This window comes from Myxine glutinosa, chromosome 4 (assembly GCF_964187855.1).
Source record: "Myxine glutinosa chromosome 4, kmMyxGlut1.1, whole genome shotgun sequence".
Lineage (NCBI taxonomy): Eukaryota > Metazoa > Chordata > Myxini > Myxiniformes > Myxinidae > Myxine > Myxine glutinosa.
Window position 1 is genome coordinate 32,322,441 of NC_136264.1, and position 21,072 is coordinate 32,343,512.

Consider the following 21,072-nt stretch of genomic DNA (forward strand, 5'->3'; position numbering starts at 1 on the left):
CACTCAGTTCCCGAAACTTCTTCCATGCACATCTCACTCGAGCAACCGTTGCCGAGTCTGATCCACCTTCTCCATTCAGCATGTCTCCGAGGTAGCAAAATGTTTTCACACCTTCCAGCTTCACGCCGTCTCCAAGATCCAACTCAACATTTCCTCCATCTGCAGCTCCCTCTGTACACACCTTACATTTGAATGTAGCTGCCACACTGGTAAATGACCCTCTCAGACCACTACATTTTTGATGAACCCACTCAGCGCACATTGTACATTGAATGGAGTTCACTCCGACACCCTTCCTGCACACAGCACACGGCCACTTCCCAGTTCTTTCCACCTCACCACATGCTTTACCACTTGTCATCACCTTCGTCTTTCCGATATTCACCTTCAGACCTTTTGTCTCCATACATTCCTTCCACTTGTTCATCTTTTCCTTCAGTCCATCCATACTTTCCGCAATCAACACCAGATCATCTGCATACAACAACTCCCACGGTAAACCCGCCTTTACGTTCTGAGCCAGCACCTCCATGACAGCTACAAATAGTAGTGGATTTCGTACCGACCCCTGATGCACTCCCACCTTCACCTCAAACTCACCACTGTTCCCGTCCTTCGTCCTTACAGCTGTGCGCGCTCTTTTGTACATTGCCATCACTACTCTGATCAACCATTCCTCCACTCCTAACTTCCTCAATGCCCATGTCAATACTTTGCGTGGAACCCGATGGAATGCTTTCTCCAGATGAACAAACCCAAAAAACAACTTCTTCCTCTTATCCATGTACTTCTCCTGCAACTGCCTCACAATGAAAAGCGCGTCTGTCGTTCCTCTTCCTGGCATAAATCCAAACTGCACCCAAATACTCAAACCTATTTCCCTGTCTGATCTTCCCCTCTAACCTGACATTCATTTCTTTTCTCTGTTGCCCAACCCACATCACCTCCATCTTCTCCGACCATACTCATCTTCAGCCCACGTTTCTCAAATGCCTTCTACGCCAACCTTAATATTTGTAATTAAAATCTTCTTCTTTCTTTACCGGCAACAATTATTCCAACCTTCTTCCCAATTATTCCCACAGTTGGCCAAGGGAAGTTTTTAACCCAAGTCTTTCACGAACCGGCTGGCCAGGCCTGACGTTCGATAGATTAGTTTGGGCAGGAATTTGGAAAATATCCAATTATGGTTAATTATCTCATTATTATGGGCAATATCTAATTTTGAAAATGATATCTCGGCTTCTAAGTAACTCTCTTTGTCTGGTAGATCGCTCGACTGTCACGTAGCGACTTTATGAGGACACAGCACATGAAAACGCTTCACGTCCGGAGTAATTATTTAATTATGAAGACTGAAAACCAGAATGAACGCAATTTGACGATAAATCATTTATTCAGAACATCGTTGTTCTCTAACAGTGCCGATTGCAATCATATACACAGCGATAACTGTTGCTATGTTACAAAGAAAAGCCTCACGCGTTGGTTTAGCTTAGTTTAGTTAGTTCGTCATGTTTCGTTTAAACTCACCCGCGACGGGTCGACCTGACGTCACTCAGGAAACATTTTTTGCGATACTGTTTAAACTTTACTCTAAACGTCACGTGTCAAGTAAATCCATATTTTTCATATGCATTCTTACATCTGAAGGGGAAAAACCGCAGTTTTGCAAACATCGAAATAACGTGAGAAGAATCGATCATCCAAATTGACTTGCACATACACCGCCCAAGTTTATGCTTCCTTGGCTCATCGAAATAATAACTATAACACCTGACTAATTGAGAATATAAATAAGTAGACAAAGAAGAGAATACACCAGTCGAGGTGAAATATTTGTAAATTCAACATTTTTTTTGTTGCCCTTATTATCCTTATCCTTGATGGCGTCTGCCATCACGTCAGGTGACGTCTCCGCCGTCGCAAAACTCTTCCACTCGGCAAACCCTAATACAAGTAAAATATTTAATCTAGTATTACATTTTGCAACATACCTTGATTTTTCGATTTAAAAAAGCACGCCCAACACATCACTTAGTTAAACCCGCCGTCCGAGATTCTACTCGCCTGCCATGTCTGGTTCTTAATTCATGATACAGCGTCCTGGTAAACAGAGATTCTTTAAGAGAAAAGGAGGAATAAATTGAGAAGCCGACGACGCATAGACACGGATAGAAGCGGGCGGACTTGTCTGACGATGTTGCGAACACCAGACGCCGTTCGCAGCGTGTCAGTGGGAGACACTTCGTCTCAGGCCTGTTCCCAGCCGGCCCGTCTTGTCTACACGTCGGACAAGCACCCTAGACAGACATTGGAAGCGATGAACCTTCTACGCAGACACCGCGAGCTGTGCGACGTCGTCCTACTCGTGGGATGCCGACAGATCTACGCCCACAGGGTCGTTTTGTCCGCGTGCTCCCCGTACTTCCACGCAATGTTCACCGGAGAATTGTCCGAGGCGCGACAGTCGGACATCCAGATACGAGACGTGGACGAAACCGCCATGGAGCTGCTCATCGACTTCGCGTACACGGCGCAGGTGACCGTGGAGGAGAGCAACGTCCAGGCCCTGCTTCCCGCCGCCTGCCTCCTGCAGCTCGCCGAGATCCAGGAGACATGCTGCGAGTTCCTGAAACGGCAGTTGGACCCGTCCAACTGCTTGGGCATCAGAGCGTTCGCGGACACTCACGCCTGCCAGGAGTTGCTGCGAGTCGCGGACAGGTTTACGCAACACAATTTCCAGGAGGTGATGGAGAGCGAGGAGTTTCTGCTGCTTCCGGCTGCTCAGCTCACCGAGATCATCTCCAGCGACGAGCTGAACGTGCGCAGCGAAGAGCAGGTGGGTGAACGCAGGTAAACTTAACCAGGTGCCCTTCAGGACGTTTCCCAGTGGATGTTTTTTTTGTCTTTGACCCCAGGTGTCTGAATACCTCTTGGAAAAAACGGTTCATTTAGGTCTCCTGTCGCTGTCATGTTGGACAAGTATAAACAAAGTGAGATTTTGTTCCCAAACTAAATCGGCATTGACCTCGATTTTGGTTCAGGTCCGAATCCAGATCCGGCCTATCAGAGGGATACAAAACGTAAACTGTTCACCTGGGTGGAGGTATGCGCTCTACCGAGTGCCATTCTAGTTTCATATATAGAACCTACCACTACATTCGAGCATGTAACGTGTGTATTTTAGAGTTTTTGTTTGGATTGGTGGAACATTGTGCTTTCAATCTTCTTCTTTTTTTGTAAACAATCGTGTGTGTGTGTGTGTGTGTGTGTGTGTGTGTGTGTGTGTGTGTGTGTGTGTGTGTGTGTGTGTGTGTGTGTGTGTGTGTGTGTGTGTGTGTGTGTGTGTGTGTGTGTGTGTGTGAGATCGATCCTTAGGTGTACACCGCTGTGCTTGCCTGGTTGAGGCACGACCTTCCGCAGCGTCGGATTCTTCTACCGCAGGTGCTTCAGCACGTGCGATTGCCGCTGCTCACCCCCAAGTTCCTGGTGGGTACGGTGGGAAGTGATCTCCTCATCAAGAGTGACGAGGTCTGCAGAGATCTTGTTGATGAGGCCAAGAATTATCTGCTGCTACCGCAGGAGCGTCCTCTCATGCAGGGGCCACGAACCCGTCCTCGAAAACCTGTTCATTGCGGTGAGGTGCTCTTTGCAGTTGGTGGCTGGTGCAGTGGAGATGCCATTTCAAGCGTCGAGCGTTATGATCCTCGTTCTCATGACTGGCGGATGGTCGCATCCATGGCAAAGCGGCGCTGCGGTGTAGGTGTTGCTGTGCTGGACGACCTCCTTTATGCTGTTGGTGGCCATGACGGCTCATCATACTTGAATTCTGTGGAGAGATACGACCCAAAAACCAACCAGTGGACAGGAGCTGTTGCACCAACGAGTACTTGTCGCACCAGTGTTGGAGTGGCTGTGTTGAACGGTTTGCTCTATGCTGTCGGAGGACAAGATGGCGTCTCGTGCCTCAACATCGTTGAGAGGTATGATCCCAAGGAGAACAAGTGGAGCCGTGTCGCTTCAATGATGACTCGCCGGCTCGGTGTTGCAGTCGCCGTTTTGGGGGGCTTCCTTTATGCCGTCGGGGGTTCAGATGGCACATCACCTCTCAACACTGTCGAGAGGTTCTCCCCACAGGAGAATCGCTGGTTGCCGGTACCACCCATGGGGACGCGACGCAAGCACCTTGGCTGTGCAGTTTATCAGGAACTCCTATATGCAGTGGGTGGTAGAGACGACTCCACTGAGCTGTCGTCAGCCGAGCGGTACAATCCAAGGACCAGCCAGTGGACGGCAGTGGTTGCTATGATATCCAGACGCAGCGGTGTTGGTCTCGCTGTAGTGAACTCGCAGCTCATGGCTGTTGGAGGTTTTGATGGCACGACTTACCTGAAGACAATTGAGGTTTACGATCCAGATGCAAACACCTGGAGATTGTATGGTGGAATGAACTATCGCCGACTGGGTGGTGGGGTGGGTGTTGTGAAAATGACTCAGTGCGAGTCTCATATCTGGTGAACTCCAGTCTTACCACACAAGCCAGTTGTTTTTTTGTTTTTGTTTTCATTTTTGTCCTGTTTTTCACTTTCTATTTTTTTTTTCAACGAAGCATATTTGAACGTTGCTCTCTTTATAAATGATAAATTCAGCTGGCAACGTATGGCGAAATGACTTGAAAATTCCTCCTTAAGTAATATTTTGAAGTTGCAGTGTGAATTACAATTAACTTGATCAACCACACTCGCTCCAGACTTTGTGGCAAGGTTGGGAACATATTATGAACGTGTCCACTTGCTTGATGTCCCATGTACATCTGGTGAGCGAGCGCCAGTCTGATTATTGCATGCGACTGGAGATTAAAGATTATTCTCCTTTTAGCAGTTGACATATCTAGAAAATCCTTGTTGACTGCACTTTCTGCTGGTGTTGGCCTAGAACTTTCCCTGAGGAGGTAGAGAATGTTCCGGCCAGCCATGAATCTGCTTCCACTATGAGCCCAGGCTATATTTGTGTCCTAGTTTATGAAGCCTGTTCTGGCATATCTTCTGTCTGCCCTGTCCTTTACCGTTGTTTGGCTGCCTTGGTGCTTTGAAGATGGACATTATTACTCAAATACTCAATAAGGTGCAAATTCAGATCCTCTCAATGACAATACGGTTAGACCAATGGGATGGAATCGGCAGAACGTTGATCAAAGTATGCTGACTGCCATGGGAAGCAAGGAGCTGACGGAGCCCCTTCGGCGGAGCAAAAGAGGGGGATGGGATAGGGGTGTCTGTTGAATTCGGATTGGATTGAGGAAGATGTGCGAGTGTCAGAAGTTGGTGAGCATGTGGAGGTGGAATGACTCTTCCATCGTTGTACCTGTCCACCAGATTGACCCGAGCCTTCAGAAGTAAGACTAGTTATTTGCTTGTTTGTTTACTTCGAATTGTAAACAGTCTTAGAATGCATCATTGCAGCTGACATCTTCCCTTTTCAGTATTCTTTCCCCACTTAATGTCACCGTGCTCTTCCATGAGCCTATGCTTTGCATGCAAAAAGACCCACGAGGCCATAAGCTTATTAATGGCAGACAAGACGAGATCAGTATTTCCATTCTTAAATCTCATTATTGACCTCATGTACAATAGGACTATAACGTCCTAATTACTACACACTTGCTCAAAACGATGGTTTTTGTATTTTTGCTAATACCATTCCATCGACTTTATTTTCATGCTGTGGGTTAGATTCGGTGTGTCGTTCACATTCATTGTATTGACATTCTGCTTTCGTTTTGCTGTGCATGGAAGACAGCCAAGTAATACGTTCTCATCGTTTTATATGGCCCGTTTGGCATGTCATGAGTATGCTGGTCTTGTGCAAGCTTCAGAATGGTGTGTTTGGTTAAAGCCACACACTACATATTGCACCTGCATTATATGGCTGTAACATATTACAAACTCATCACATCAAGTTCCAATAAATTGGAGTTTCAATCATGGAAAACAAGTCAGGAAAATATTTTTGGAAAAAGCAAACAGGCATTTGCCCCCCCCCCCCCTCCACATGTCGAATGTATTACCTCCGCCACCAAAGGTGGATGGAGGTTATGTTTTCACCCCTGTTTGTCTGTGAGCAGGATATCTCGAAGTTCTGGATGGATTCAGATGAAACTTGGTGGATATACACATGTCGAAGACAGGTTTGTTATGTGACAATTCCGAATGCAATAGATTTTGTTGAGGATCCAGGTACTTTAATTATTTGTGATTCTTCACCATTGAGTGATGGAGCTAAAAACTATATATTGCAAAAGGTTATGGATGGATTTGGATGAAATTTGGTCAGCAGGTTGGGTGTGTGACAAGGATGAACTGTTTCGATTTTGGTGAAGATCCGGATACGAGAATGTTTTAATGCTCCAGGGATTTGTCACTGTTGAGAAATGGGGCCAAAAACGGAACATAACATGATATTCCAAAACGTTGTAGACGAGTTATGACAACACCTGGTGGATGAGTTGATTGGGCCACAAGAACAAGCCAATTCTATTTTGGTTTAGTTCCGGATCCAGATCCGGCCTATTGGTGGTATACAAAATAGTGGGGCAGATATGTGAAAAAGATGTTCATTTCCGGCAGAAAGTGTGAAATTTCGCATACAGGGGTATTTTGGGGCGCTGATTTCAAAAATTGGCGGATCCAAGAGATCTAACCAATGGACCGGCCGCCATCTTGAATTCCAATATGGCCACCAAGACGAAATGTTGAAATTCCCTATCTTGGGTTCTAAATGACCTGTGGCACTGAAATTTGGTACACAAGGGTATGTTGACATGCTGAGTTCAATAATGCAATAATTTGAAATGTCTGACAAACGGTATGGCCGCCAAGACAAACATCGATGTTTTCATTGCTTTAATAGCACAGTGTACGGTAATGTCATAATGTTAAATCATTTGAGCATTATTATGATAACTGGAAAATTGTTGCATCTCAAATCTACTGATGGGTTTGTAATTTTGTCGAAGGCAGTAGAAATTTGGGAAATTCAGCGCCCCAAAATACCCCTGTATGTGAAATTTAACACTTTCTGCCGGAACTGAACATTCACATGACATTCCAATAATTTATTTTTTTTATGTTTTTTCTCTTTCAGATCCAATGTCGAAATCAAAGAAAACATCGTCAACAATTCCAATGCCAACAGACTGGAACATTTGCGCTCTTTGCCAGAAACGTTCTGAAAATGAACCACTAAGAGATGCACGTAAGGGCAGCAATCAGTCGTGTCTAGACGTCTACGAGAATCTTGCTCAAAATCTCAAGGCATTGAATGATTTAGGTGCCTTGCCTTGCGGGATAAACATTTCCCGACTAGATGATGGTTGCGGTATTGCAGAAACCCTAGCTGCGCATGCTGCCAAATGGCACAAAAACTGTTATGTGCAGTGCAGCAGCTCTCGTGTGGCCAGGGCTGAATCAAGGGAAAGAAAGCAAAGTTCAGACCTTAAACTTGGTGAAGAAACTTACTCGCCTGTTAAGAAAAGACTCAGAACAAGTTTCAAATCTCCATCCGTTGAACAGAGTACTGCTAGCACATGTTTCTTTTGTGATAGCATTATCAGTAATGAAGAAATAGTCCACAGAGTGGCAACAAAAAATGTAGATTCCAATGTTCGATTGATGGCAACAGAATTGAGGGATACAAAACTCCTGGCTAGATTGTCTGTAGGTGATATGACGGCATCAGATGCTGTTTATCACAAGAAGTGCATGACTGTTCTCCACACTCGATACAGATCATTTGTAAGAAAGAATGAGGAAGCCAGTTCAAGTGAAAATATGCCACCAGAATCAGTAGCTTTGGCCGAATTGATAGCCTATTTGGAAGAAATGAAGTGTACAGATGACAGTTACACTTTCAAGTTAGCCGATCTCACAAAGCTTTATACAGAACGTCTGGCACAACTGGGAGGTGATATCTCAAAGCGGATTAATTCAACTCACCTTAAGGACAAGCTTCTCAGACACCTTCCGCAACTTGAGGCACATAAGAGCAACCATGAAGTGGCACTGTCATTCAAAGAGGACATTGGTGAAGCTTTATTGCATGCTTGTAGACAAAGCTCTGACAACGACGCGGTCATTCTCATGAGAGCTGCCCAGATTGTGCGCAAAGATATTTTGCAAAAGCAATACCAATTCAATGGATCCCTAGTTAACGAATCATATAACAACTCACCACCATCATTGGCAGCATTCAGATGGAAATGATTCTTGCTGGTACAAACATACAAAAACAAAACGCAAACAACAAGGGAGGCGTCTCTGTGCAATCCTTAACTCAACTTGTAACATTCAACACTATGAAACGAGGAAGGTTGGAAACTACAGCAGTACGTCACAATTTGAAACGTGAAACATCACTGCCACTTTACCTGGGTCTTCTCATTCATAGCAAAACAAGGAAACGGGATCTCGTTGACGTTCTTTTTCAACATGGTTTGTGTGTTTCCTATGATCGCATACTGGAGGTATCCACAGATGAGGCCAACAGAGTCATAGAAATATACAAACATGATGGCGTTGTGTGTCCAACAAAATTGCGAAGTGGAATATTCACAACAGGCAACCTAGACAACATAGATCACAACCCATCATCAGCATCAGCACAAAGTTCATTTCATGGAACCGCGTTATCACTGACACAACATGTTTCACATGACAAAAGTGGCAGCATTCGAAATCATGAGAATGTCACTGAGAATGAGAACAAACAGCACTCCAAAACCATAGCCGCCCTTCCTGCATCTTACAGTGATGTGCCTCCTGAAACATTTCCAACTAATAATCCCATTCCAAGAAAACCAAAAGGTCCATCCACTCCAAGTGTGTCCTCCGGAATACAGGACAAAGAAAGTCAGTGGCTTTCGTTTGTACAAAGTCTGCAGGAGAAGGAAGGTCTTCAGAGTGAAGATAATATCTCCTGGTCAGCATACATGGCAAATCTGCAGGTTGAAGTTCCTCGGCCTCCTGCAATTACAGGACTGCTACCTCTGTTCCGCGAGAGTGCTCACACATTGGCAATGGTGAAGCATGGAATGAATTTAATCAAGCAGGCGACAGAACTAGTAAACCCCGGACAAGTTCCAGTTCTGACCGTTGATCAACCACTCTATGCAATTGCAAAGAAGATTCAATGGACTTGGCCAGGTATATATGGTGAAGACAAGTTTGTTGTGATGATGGGAGGACTTCATGTAGAGATGGCCTTGTTGAAAGCGATTGGCAGCTTCCTGGAGTGGAGTGGCTGGGCAAGTGTAATGACCAGTGCTGGTGTAACAACAGAGGGAAGAGCAGATAGTCTTCACAAAGGTTCGCAAATATCGAGGTCACAATGGGCACACCAAGTCACAGTAGCGGCGTTGTACGCTCTGCAGCGAAAGGCATACGATGACTACCGGAAAACATGTGAAACTGAAGATTTACAATCATTTGATCTTTGGAGCAAGAAGATGGCTACAAAGTACCCCCAGTTTTGCTACTGGAATAAAGTCCTGCAGTTGGAGTGTCTTCTCTTGGCATTCATAAGATCACAACGGGAAGCCAACTACACGCTCTATGTGGAGACTCTCACAGCGATCATTCCGTGGATGTTTGCCATGGACCATTACCATTACGCCAGATGGTTGACAGTGCATGTAACAGACCTTCAGGAACTTTCAAACGATTCCATGGATATCCATCGTGAATTTGTAAAGGGGAACTTTGTCACTCAGAAGTCATCACACAAGTTCTCTGCTATGGCACACGATCAGATACACGAACAGCAGAACGCTTATGTGAAAGGTGATGGTGGAGTCATTGGAATTACTGAGAATGAAGGGGCTCTTCGCCGGTGGATGGTAGCTGGTGCAGAAATAGCCAGAATCCTGAATGAGTTTGAGGACCAGTTTCAAAGACAGAGGCAAACTGATGTCCGCCACCACGAACAATTGCCTAGTGTCCAGAAATCCTTTGCATCAGATCTCAATAATGCAATCAGTTCCTTTGAAAAACTTGGAAACCCGTTTGCGGAAGACAGTAATGACTTGTATGTGCTTGACACAAAGGTCATCATGCCTGATGAAGTGATAGCCGCAGTGCGATCCATGGAGGACACTGGCAAAACACAATTTGACGGATTTGTGGGGCAGCGAATCAAGGATCCTTCTGACAATTTCTATGATAGCATTTCAAAGAACAATCTGCCACTGTTGAAATCGAAGCCCAAGAAAACACCTGGAAAGTCTGAGGCGAAGATTACACGTATGAAAAGTAATGTGGAGCTCTTCTCACGAATGTACATTTCTTGCCAAACTAGAGATGGTGATCTTAACACATTTTATGAATATGAGTGTCATGGGTGGCCACCTGCATTGGCTGAAGGTATCAATACAATGCGGCCACCAACCGGCAAGGCTGATCTTTTGCCCTGTTTGGAAGCTTTAGCACAACGTCCTCGTGATGCGCCCAAAGGAGAAGTTCGTATTTTCGATGGGGCTGCCTTAGTCCATCATTTGGAGCCTAAGAAGTGCAACAGTGTGATCAGGACATTTGGTGACTATGCACAGAAACAGGTCCTTCCGTACATTGCCCGAAAGTTAAATGAGGGGACTGTGATGCGTGTTGATGTGGTGTGGGACACCTACAGAACGGACAGTCTCAAAGAAGGCACCAGGATTGGTCGTGGCACTGGCATACCACTCCATGTGACTGAACAGACATCCGTGCCACGAAACTGGAGCAGCTTCCTTCTTGTAGATTCCAACAAAAAGACATTATTCAGTTTCCTTGCTGATTCCCTGCAAACGATGCCTATTCCAGAGGGAAAAACACTTCTTACAACCTTAGAAGAAGAGGTTAAATCAAAGCCCCCTTCTGATGTTTCTCAAATTCAACCATGTACGCATGAAGAGGCTGATTCACGAATGATGCTACATGCTTGGCATGCATATCAGCAGGGGTACAGAAGTATCGTCATTCATGCAACAGACACGGATGTGGTTGTGTTGGCTATCGCAATGGCAAGCATTATGGACGGTTGTGCAATGTGGTTGGCATTTGGACATGGAAACTATTTCAGGCACATTGCTGCTCACACTATTGCGACTCACATTGGCCCTGAACGCTCATGGGGGCTTCTATTCCTGCATACTGTTTCCGGATGCGATACTGTTTCTGCCATATGTGGGATTGGCAAAAAGACTGTGTGGAGCATATGGAATTCCATGCCAAACTTGGGGGAGGTCTTCAATCATCTCTCACATGCACCAGCGGAAGTAACAGATGATGACATGGACAACATAGAGAGGTTCTTCGTTGTTCTGTACAGTAGAACTTCCCCTCTGAAGAAAGTGAACGAAGCACGCAAGCAGCTGTTTGCTCAGGGAAATCGGCAATCGGAAAATATTCCACCGACAAAAGAGGCACTGCGTCAACATGTGAAGAGGGCAGTCTTTCAGGCCGGTCACATCTGGGGACAGTCCCAAATTGCTAACCCAGAGCTGCCTTCACCTGCAGATTGGGGATGGGCTAAAAATGCAGATGATGTCTGGCATCTATTTTGGACAGTAATGCCAGAGGCGTCAAAAGGGTGCCGAGAGCTGATCAAGTGCAAGTGTAAAAAACGGTGTGCTGGAAATTGCAAATGTTCTGCTGCTAATCTACCATGCACAGAACTATGTTTCTGCTCTGGACAATGCTTCCGAGATGAGCAGTAGGAGAAGTAAAACGGATGGAAAAAAGCTTGCAGCATGTTACGGCTGCCAACTGGTACGAAATATACTTTGAAATGAGCTCTTTGACTTGTTATATGATTTGTCAACTAGGGATCCATTGAATTGGTATTGCTTTTGCAAAGAACCCGGGATTTTCAACATTTCGTCTTGGCGGCCATATTGGAATTCAAAATGGCCGCCATACCATTTGTCAGACATTTCAAATTATTGCCTTATTGAACTCAGCATGTCAACATACCCTTGTGTACAAAATTTGAGCACCACAGGTCATTTAGAACCCAAGATAGGGATTATCAACATTTCGTCTTGGCAGCCATATTGGAATTCAAGATGGCGGCCTGTCCATTGGTCAGACCTCTTGGATCCGCCAATTTTTTAACTCAGCATGTCAAAATACCCCTGTATGCAAAATTTCAAACTTTCTGCCGGATGTGAACATCTCGTGCAATTTTTGTTACATATCTGCCCCACTAAAACGTAAATAGTTCGACCTGGTTCAGGTATTGTAGTTCACTCTTTACCAAGTGCCATTCTAGTTTACATCGTATCAAGGGAGGCGCAAAGCGTCCCTCCCTTTATATGGGATAGTTTCTCTGTATGCAACTTTATTATACAACAACAACAAACAACAGGCATTTTAAGGCCATTTTCCCTGCTGGAGCGGGGGTTAGCCTTGCGGTCCCCATGGCAATCTTCTCCATTTTGCCCTATTTTCTGCATCTCTCCTTGTTAACCCCCTTGCCCGCATTTCTTCTTCAACCATCTTTAGCCTAGTCTTTCTCGGTCTTCCCCGTCCTCTACTTCCTTCTACATTCATTTCTATCACTCTTCTCACCCAGTCACTTTCATTCTTCCCCAACACATGACCAAACCATCTCAACCTGTTTCTCTTCACATCATCAATCACAGGCTCTATTCCCATCATCTTTCACAATTCGTCATTTGTCTTCCTCTCTCTCAACGATATCCGCACATCCACCGAACCATTCGCATTTCCAGCCTTTCCAGCCTTCGTTGCTGCTCTATATTCATTACTCATGTCTCATTCCCATAAACAGGCATCATACCACCCTCCCAAAAAATAAAGGAATTTAAAGGAATTTTTTGTCAGAAAAATAAAGGAATTTAAAGGAATTTACGTGGATTTCTGAGAAAAATAAAGGAATTTTAAAGGAATATTCCTCGACTTTTCAGGAAGTTTAAACATGAAATAAGGCCAATGCCCATATTTATGACTTGAAGTTGTAATTTATATACACCTGTTTTGGTTCAACTCACTTCTGTATGGATTCTTTACCATACTTACATTCAATGATACAAATGCGGGGCTCACGCAAATCCGTCGTGAAGTTGCCAATCGCAACAAAAACAAACTATACATTTAATGACCTCAACATTCTGGGGACATGATTTTTTTTTATATAAAAAAAGTGTATGGAATCTGGACCTTTGGTGGGGAATTGGTGACTATAAACAATATTTGGTGGCATTTTCAGTGACGAAAATAAAACTGGATGCATGAGCAACAACAACAACAACAACATGCATTTTAAGGCCATTTTCCCTGCTAGAGCGGGGGTTAGCCTTGCAGTCCCCATGACAATCTTCTCCATCTTGCCCTATTTTCTGCATCTCTCCTTGTTAACCCCCTTGCCCGCATTTCTTCTTCCACCATCTTTGGCCAAGTCTTTCTCGGTCTTCCCCGTCCTCTACTTCCTTCTACATTCATTTCCATCACTCTTCTCAACCAGTCACTTTCATCCTTCCTCAACACATGACCAAACCATCTCAACCTGTTCCTCTTCACAACATCAATCACAGGCTCTATTCCCATCATTTGTCTTCCTCTCTCTCAACAATACTCCGCACATCCATCGAACCATTCGCATTTCCACCCTTTCCAAACTTCGTTGCTGCTCTACGTTCATTACCCATGTCTCGCTCCCATAAATCATAACACTTCTCACACATGCAGCATACACCTTTCCCTTCAGCTTCAACGACACTCCCCTCCTCATCAGCACGCCATTCAGTTCCCGAAACTACTTCCATGCACACCTTACTCCAGCAACCGTTGCCGAGTCTGATCCACCTTCTCCATTCAGCATGTCTCCGAGGTAGCAAAATGTTTTCACACCTTCCAGCTTCACGCCGTCTCCAAGATCCAACTCAACATTTCCTCCATCTGCAGCTCCCTCTGTGCACACCTTACATTTGAATGTAGCTGCCACACTGGTTAATGACCCTCTCAGACCACTACATTTTTGATGAACCCACTCAGCGCACATTGTACATTGAATGGAGTTCACTCCGACACCCTTCCTGCACACAGCACAGGGCCACTTCCCAGTTCTTTCCACCTCGCCACATGCTTTACCACTTGCCATCACCTTCATCTTTCCGATATTCACCTTCAGACCTTTTGTCTCCATACATTCCTTCCACTTGTTCATCTTTTCCTTCAGTCCATCCATACTTTCCGCAATCAACACCAGATCATCTGCATACAACAACTCCCATGGTAAACCCTCCTTTACATTCTGAGCCAGCACCTCCATCACAGCTACAAATAGTAGTGGACTTAGTACCGACCCCTGATGCACTCCTACCTTCACCTCAAACTCACCACTGTTCCCGTCCTTCGTCCTTACAGCTGTGCGCGCTCTTTTGTACATTGCCATCACAACTCTGATCAACCATTCCTCCACTCCTAACTTCCTCATTGCCCATGTCAATACTTTGCGTGGAACCATATCGAATGCTTTCTCCAGATCAACAAACCCAAGAAACAACTTCTTCCTCTTCATGTACCTCTCCTGCAACTGCCTCACAATAAAAAGTGTCTGTCGTTCCTCTTCCTGGCATAAATCCAAACTGCATTTCGTCGATCTTCACTTTCTTCCTTATCCTCCTCTCCAACACCCTTTCCAATACCTTCATTCCATGCTCCAATAACTTTATCGCTCGGTACGAGCCACACTCTAGAGGATCACCTTTCCCCTTGTATAGAGGGACGAGGGTACTCAGTTCCCAATCCACTGGAATGCGGCCTTCTTTCACCGCCAGATTACAGATCTCTGTCATTCTCTTCACACCCCAACTTCCTCCTGCCTTCAACATATCTCCCACAACTCCCATCGGCCCTCCCGCTTTTCTACTCTTCATTGCTTTTGTCGCTTCCTCAACTTCCTTCTCAGTTATCTTCTCTGCCGGTCCTAGAACTGGGTTACTCTCTATGTTGCCATCCCATTCATTCTCTGTATTGAACAGCATTTCCATATATCTTTTCCATCTTCCTTTACTTTTCTTTTGCATCTTCCTTTAATTCCATCTGGGTCCACAACGATTTGTCCCACTTCATCCTTCAAGCATCTCACCCCCATCACATCACACCTCTCTTTTGCTATCTGCTTTGCAATCCTGAATACTGCTCTCTGACCCTCTTCCGAATCCAAGCGTTCTCCGAACATTTTCCTACATGCCTCCTGCTCCTTTGCTACCTCTTTCTTTGCAGCCTTCTTGGCTGCCTTATAACTTTCATGCTCTGCTGTTTCTGCTCCCGTACCCTTCGCCTTCTGCCACTCCTTGAACTTCTTCCTCTTCTCGTCAATCCTCTTTCCAACTTCATCATCCCACCACCATGTTTCCGAACGCCTCGGTGGTCCTTTTGTCCATCCACATACCTCACCAACGGCTCCCAACAGACGAGCTTTCATTGACATCCAACCACTTTCAAGCTCAACCACATCATCCTCTACCCTACTCAGCCTCTCTTTTAATGCCTCCCTTACTGTCACCTCTTTCAACCTCCACACCTTCATTCTCGGTTGGTACTTCACCCGCCGAGCTCTCCTCGCACCTTTCACCCTTATGTCGCAGACAACCAAGTGGTGCTGTGAAACAGCCTCCTCCCCCGGGATCACCTTTGTGTCCCGGAGGTGCCCCCTATCTCGCCTACGCAACATCAGGTCATCAACGGTTGTCGTCGACCCACCTGACGTGTATGTAACAAGCTTATTATCCTCTTTCTGGAACTGAGTATTACAAATCAACAAATCAGCTCCATCAGCAAACTCCAAAATCCTTTCACCTTCTCCATTTCTCACACCATATCCATAACCCCCATGAACTCCCTCAAAACCATCCATACTCCTTCCCACATGTCCATTTAGATCTCCTCCTACCACAACAACTTCCTCATCTTTCACGTTTTCCATCAGCTTCTCTATCACACACCAGAACTTGTCCTTCTCTTCATCGCTCCGACCAACCTGCGGAGCATATCCCGAGATGACGTTCACCAAGAGCTTTCCAATCATCATTTTCACAATCATCAACCTATCACTCACTCTCGTCGCACTCACCACACTGTCTACAAACTCCTCAGAGAACAGGTCACCAACACCATTCACGCCCTCCAGGCACCCTTGCCACACAAACTTGTATTTCTGTCCCTGCCTACCCTTCACCATTCTCACACCACTTCCCTTCCATCTCGTCTCTTGCACACAACATATGTCCACTCTTCTTCTGACCAATACTTCCACCACTTCTCCTGATCTCCCTGTCATTGTCCCTACATTCCATGTCCCAAACCTTAGAAACCGATCTCCACTTCGGGCTGTACCCTGCCCATATGTAGTTGTAATTGTCATGGTTCTCTTTTTGAGGCAATGTTTTGATGGCCGGATGCCCTTCCTGACGCCATCCCTCTTAGTCGTCTCTTACGACACGCAGGGATACGGTGTACCTATTATAATCCAGGGTAAACCCTGGGAAACGTTTAAAACATGGAAATTCTGGGGGGGAGGGGGGGTGGGGGGCATCACGGATGCGGGGGCCCCGTCAGCACCACGCCACGTTTGCCCGGTCAGCACCACACCCTTGGAAAGGACTTCGATGCATGTCAGCCCGGTCGGCCCAGAGCCTGGTGCGAAGTCCAAGGACATCAGCACGTCATCCGAAAACAGCTCCGGTTGGTGCGAACCACTCGGTCAATGGCGCGAACCAGGTCCCGACACGCCCTTGCTCGCTTGGCCCCGATGAAGGCCTCGCTGGGTGTTCTCCAAACAGGGGCAAAATCGCCCAGGCAGCGCTGGATTTCGGCAGCGGAAGCCTTGCTCGCTCGGCCCCAATGAAGGCCTCGCTGGGTGTTCTCCAAACAGGGGCAGAATCGCCCAAGCCGCGCTGGATTTTGGCGGTGGAAAGCAGCCACGAAGCGACGATTTTCGGTCGGGCTTTTCGTTGAATCTATGCTGCTGAATATCACACACGTCGGCCCAGAGCCTGGCGCGAAGTCCAAGGACATCAGCACGTCATCCGAAAACAGCTCCGAAAAACTCTTCCTCCGATATGCTCTTGAACCTCGTCAGGAATCGTCCCAGTTCGACTCAGGCCTCCACGTCCTAGCGCAGGAAACTCTTCCTCCGAGCTGCTCTTGAACCTCGTCAGGAATCATCCTGGTTCGTCTCAGGCCTTCACGTCCTTGCGCAGGAAACCGCAGGCGGCACTGCCCGTGGGTGGGAACTTTCAGGGATGCATGAGCCCTGAAATCTAATTGCTTTGAAATACTTATGAGCTTGCTGTCTCCCGAATAAACGTTCACAGCCGCAGGGTTGGCTCTCTCACCTAAAAAAAATAAAATCTTTATTAGTACAAACTTAACAAGTAAAAATTACTAAGTACCGTGTTACAAAAGGGTACTTCTATGATAACTTACAGAAAACAAAGTGACTTTTCTTACTTCTTGTCAAGCCAAGAACTGATACATATCACTATAGCTCTTTATCTATCTTTGAGACTGGCAAACACATTGGTGTTTGTATCATATAAATGGCAAGTTTGAGGCATAATTATCACACCACCAGTTAATAAAAGAAATGCTGTAGTTTGGTTACTAGAAAGCATGTTAAGCTACCACCAGTTTATCAACAGGAGATCTTAATGTTCCTGTTGTCATTAAAACACATCTACTCTAATCCTAACATCTATATGCAAGGAACAAAGGATAAGTGACATATTAAGTCTATGTAAGTCAAAGGCATTTCTTAGCACATCCCACACCATGCAAATTAAAACCGATCACATTTAGCACAGACCATACCAAGTAAATTAAAACTGATCACACTTACAAGTCTTGGGCTGAGTACAAGAAAAACATAAAAGAATAAGTCTGACATAACATAGGTTTGACAACAACAAAATCACATCAATGAAACTAGTCCTCTCATTACATCTTGCAGTAGGATACGAACATTTTGTTAGCCATCTTTTTTAATGCTTATGGCATGCAGATTCCTATTTCAACACTGGGTCAGAGTCAAAGGTAGAGAGTACTGGGTTAATCAAGTTTTCATCAGCTGATCTGCCTTCACATTAGTCACAATTTATTCAGCACAGTTGAAATCCAAAGACAATGTCAATATCGCTGCATTATATATCAGCTGATCATTTTTCCTCTGCGATTTGCAATGGGGGTTGCCCTCTCTTTTCAAGATAATGTCAATGTCTCTTAATTGTATCGAAGTCTCTCTTTTCTTGATCATCCATGACACTGCTATGGAAAACATTCTATGACTTTGATTTTTTACTAGGCACACCACGGAGGGCTGAAGTACACGAGTCCATCATATGCTTTCTGGAAGCACTGATTTTCTTCCTTTCGGTTTGTATTTTCTCCAGTTTGAGCTTCGCCTCAGACATTTTGTCAGATGCAATTTGAACCATTCCTTGTGCTATCTGAATTTGGTCCATATTTTTTGCACTGACAGCAAGTTATCTTCTCATTGGCTTTTTTCAGAAGTGTTTCTGCAATGCGGAACTGGGTTTGACACTTCTTCAGAAAGCTCCAATGACTTCTCTGACTTGCTTATGTCTTTTTTGGCTGCTTCCAGTTCTTTTGCTTGGTCCTGCCTTATTTTTCGCTCCTTCTCTTCTTTTTCTCGCTTGGCCTTTTCTAGGGCAGCCTTTTCCTTTTCTTCCTCCATGCGTCTCCTATGGAGAGCATTTGCTTGTCTTGTCGCCAGCAACAGTTTTGGAGTGATTGGGACCTTTAGAGGGTCTTTGTCATGTTGTTTGAGCTTGTCCTTGACAGCCCTAAGGCCATTGATGCTGTCAGATGACAACCTCACCGTGTCAGCTGTGATGGTCTTTTTGTTCACTGAAAGACTCCTCTCCACATCAGCGTTACCATGTGGAAGAGCCAAGGCAGCTTTCACAACTTTTGGTAGCACCTTGAATTTTGGTGATCCAGTGACTGTTTCTAGCTGGCACACCTTGCCTTGGCTTCCCTCACTTCCTCACTTCCTCACTTGCCTTCCTCACTCACAAGATCGAGGCTCGGGTAAGAAACCAACAAAAATCACAAAAAAAAAAACTGACACACAAAGCATACAATAAAGGGAGCGGGAGACAAAATGGGCAGAAAGAGGGAAGCACACAAGTACAAGTCCACAAGTACAGTACAAGTACTTGTCCACTGTCACATCAGAAACGTCAATTTCTGCCAGCTGGTACAACTTCCACTCATCAGAGAGGGTAGCCATTTCTTCTGTGTTGATGACATGAGGCAGGCGACGGGCAACTTTCTCAATGGAGGAGATGGAAGAAGACTTCCTCTTTGGTTGCAGACATCTCAGTTCACGAAGAAGTTTATTGCCAAGGGGCAGTTGCTTCAACAGATATTCTGACAGGGTTTTGTAGAAATGCCTCATTCCAAGGAAGTTTCTCTTTCTAGATTCACTTGGTATTGCTTCGATAGTTTTGTGCGTTGGTTCACCGACATTCATCTTTTCATCTGCCAGAACATGATCTTTCAGGTCAAGGCCTGATGTCAGGTCTGCGATGGAAAGCTTGCTGACCCAGTCGTTCTGCATGAATCTCATAAGAGTGACCATCATTTCTACCATACCGTCATGAAGGACATGGACAAGGGGTCCTTCACATTGGAAAATCTTAAGGAAGCCTTCCAGCAGCGGCACAATTTTGCCATGAGTTATGTCTCTTTCTTCACCCTGCAGACTGTGAACGTTTCTTCATATTGAAGACAGGTGCAAGGTCATGGCATGATTACTGGAAATATACTGACTAGAGGTAGACTCAACTTTTCAGCCGGTCAAATTTAGAAAGAACATGCTACATATGAAAATGAATCTAGAATTGAGCAATAGAGAATACTGAACCAAGAGACCCTGTTCCAGATTAGATTTGAAATATTTTGCAAGTGATGCTTCTGGAAAATTTTACGATTTAGTGGTTCAAAATTATGGAATTCTGTGCATTTTAGGATATGACGTGTTATTTCAAGATTTTCAAAAATTGTTCTTTCCCAAGGAAAAAGTTAAAGGAATTTAAAGGAATTTTTCACAAAAATAAAGGAAAATAAAGGAATTTTCAAGGTTTTCACAAAAATAAAGGAATTTAAAGAAATTTCCTTTAAAATAAAGGAATTGTATGATGTATGCATAAATCATAACACTTCTCACACATGCAGCATACACCTTTCCCTTTAGCTTCAACAACATCCCCTCATCAGCATGCCACTCAGTTCCCGAAACTTCTTCCATGCACATCTCACTCCAGCAACCTTTGCCGAGTCTGATCCACCTTCTCCATTCAGCATGTTTCCTAGGTAGCAAAATGTTTTCACACCTTCCAGTTTCACGCTGTCTCCAAGATCCAACTCAAGATTTCCTCAATCTGCAGCTCCCTCTGTGCACACGTCACACTTGAATGTAGCTGCCACACTGGTTAATGACCCTCTCAGACCACTACATTTTTGATGAACCCACTCAGCGCACATTGTACATTGAATGGAGTTCACTCCGACACCCTTCCTGCACACAGCACACGGCCACTTCCCAGTTCTTTCCACCTCACCACATGCTTTACCACTTGCCATCACCTTCGTTTTTCCGATATTCACCTTCAGCTCTTTTGTCTCCATACATTCCTTCCACTTGTTCATCTTCTCCTTCAGTCCATCCATACTTTCCGCAATCAACACCAGATCATCTGCATACAACAACTCCCATGGTAAACCCTCCTTTACATTCCGAGCCAGCACCTCCATCACAGCTACAAATAGTAGTGGACTTGGTACCGACCCCTGATGCACTCCCACCTACACCTCAAACTCACCCCTGTTCCCGTCCTTCGTCCTTACAGCTGTGCGCGCTCTCTTGTACATTGCCATCACTACTCTGATCAACCATTCCTCCATTCCTAACTTCCTCAATGCCCATGTCACTACTTCGCATGGAACCCTATCGAATGCTTTCTCAACAAACCCAAGAAACAACTTC

General features: G+C 45.2%; 2 protein-coding genes across 6 annotated transcripts in view; one reads left to right on the forward strand and one right to left on the reverse strand.

Moving 5' to 3' along the window:
* CCDC150 (coiled-coil domain containing 150) overlaps window positions 1–1,579 on the reverse strand; it is a 37,214-nt gene extending 35,635 nt beyond the window's left edge. For 4 of the 5 annotated variants that reach the window (XM_068112157.2, XM_078775607.1, XM_078775606.1 and 1 more), the window contains exon 1: window positions 1,534–1,579. The gene's annotated coding sequence lies outside the window, so the exon portion shown is untranslated. The remainder of the gene's footprint in view (window positions 1–1,533) is intronic. The other variant, XM_068112154.2, reaches the window with a different exon arrangement.
* Window positions 1,580–1,899: 320 nt separating this feature from the next.
* On the forward strand, window positions 1,900–5,997 carry KLHL20 (kelch like family member 20). Its single transcript, XM_068100543.2, has 2 exons — window positions 1,900–2,842; window positions 3,382–5,997. The coding sequence occupies exons 1-2, from the start codon at window positions 2,201–2,203 to the stop codon at window positions 4,519–4,521; spliced, it is 1,782 nt and encodes a 593-aa protein (XP_067956644.1). The 5' UTR covers window positions 1,900–2,200; the 3' UTR covers window positions 4,522–5,997.
* Window positions 5,998–21,072: the final 15,075 nt, after the last annotated feature.

Coding starts and splice junctions, on each gene's coding strand:
- KLHL20 (XM_068100543.2), top strand. CDS start 2,201: ATGTTGCGAACACCAGACGCCGTTCGCAGCGTGTCAGTGGGAGACACT. Junction 2,843..3,381: donor ACGTGCGCAGCGAAGAGCAG/GTGGGTGAACGC, acceptor ATCGATCCTTAG/GTGTACACCGCTGTGCTTGC.